Source organism: Dendrobium catenatum, unplaced genomic scaffold, assembly GCF_001605985.2.
Source record: "Dendrobium catenatum unplaced genomic scaffold, ASM160598v2 original_scaffold_122143, whole genome shotgun sequence".
Taxonomy (NCBI): domain Eukaryota; kingdom Viridiplantae; phylum Streptophyta; class Magnoliopsida; order Asparagales; family Orchidaceae; genus Dendrobium; species Dendrobium catenatum.
Window position 1 is genome coordinate 1 of NW_021440578.1, and position 1,126 is coordinate 1,126.

Genomic DNA, 1,126 nt, shown 5'->3' on the forward strand with positions numbered 1-1,126 from the left:
GTCATACGGGAGAAAGACTAGACAATATTGAAAGAATAGGACACCCGACTATCTACACACCATCTAGACCTCAATCACCATATGGCGAAGATGCCTGAACTGAGTACGGACTTCCTAGGGATTACTACCGTCCCAACCACCGACCCCATCAAGAACCGGTAGGACGCGACGCACCTTGGAGGGACAAAGATACCCAACTCCTTAAGAGTATTAAGATAGACGCCCCGACATTTGACGGTACGCTAGAACCCCAAGTTTTCCTTGACTAGATTAAAGGAATGGACAATTACTTCAAATGGTATAACATTTCGGAAGAGAAGAAAGTTAGATTTGCTGAGATGAAGTTGACCAGTAGAGCCAACCAATACTGGACTAACGTAGAGCATATGTGGGAAACTAGAGGAGAATATCCCATAGCTGACTGGGGAGCGATGAAGCAAGAACTGAAAAGAAAATATCTCCCTTCCTCATATTACCCTAGACTCTTAAATCGTTGGAATAGGTTAACCCAAGGGAGTAAACCCATTAAGGAATATATCTCGACCTTTGATGATTTCTTGATTTGTTGTAACGGGGAAGAGACTACCACTGCTACACAACTTCTGTCAATGTTTCGAGCTGGATTGAGAGAAGACCTTCGAAACGAACTGTTTTCCAGAGGAGTGAATACCTATGAAGCTGCCTGTAGTCTGGTACTAGACTTGGAAGAGTCCAGGAGCCATGTCTCTAGGACCCAGGACTCTCGACCTAACCCATTTAGATCCTCTTCGAACCAACCTTATAACAAGCCTAGCGGACCCTCGAGTAGTCGACCACCCTCTAGCCAAACCCAGCCTCGCCTAGACTATAAAGGAAAAACACCTGAGCGAGAGACACCCAAAACCACTGCCGACACTAAGTGTTTTAGATGCCATGGGTACGAACACATTGCTTCTCAGTGCTCCAGCCCGTTTAAGGTCACAATTATTGAAGAAGTGACAGAAAAAGAGGATGAACCTGAAGCGGAATTAGTTCACCATATTGACGATGATGAGGATTTTTTTAATGAGGAGGATACTGCTGCGATCCACTGCCTCCAACAGATGAATTACTTGGATCTTCAAGTTGTTCGGTGTGCCTTCTCACA

At 45.0% G+C, this 1,126-nt stretch overlaps 1 protein-coding gene across 1 annotated transcript; it reads left to right on the forward strand.

Annotated features, from left to right (window-relative positions):
- Window positions 1–278: 278 nt before the first annotated feature.
- Window positions 279–1,111, forward strand: LOC110110908 (the record flags this gene model as incomplete). Its single annotated transcript, XM_020842569.1, has 1 exon — window positions 279–1,111. A coding segment is annotated over exon 1 (833 nt), but the record flags the coding sequence as incomplete, so codon positions are not given.
- Between the last annotated feature and the right edge of the window lie 15 nt (window positions 1,112–1,126).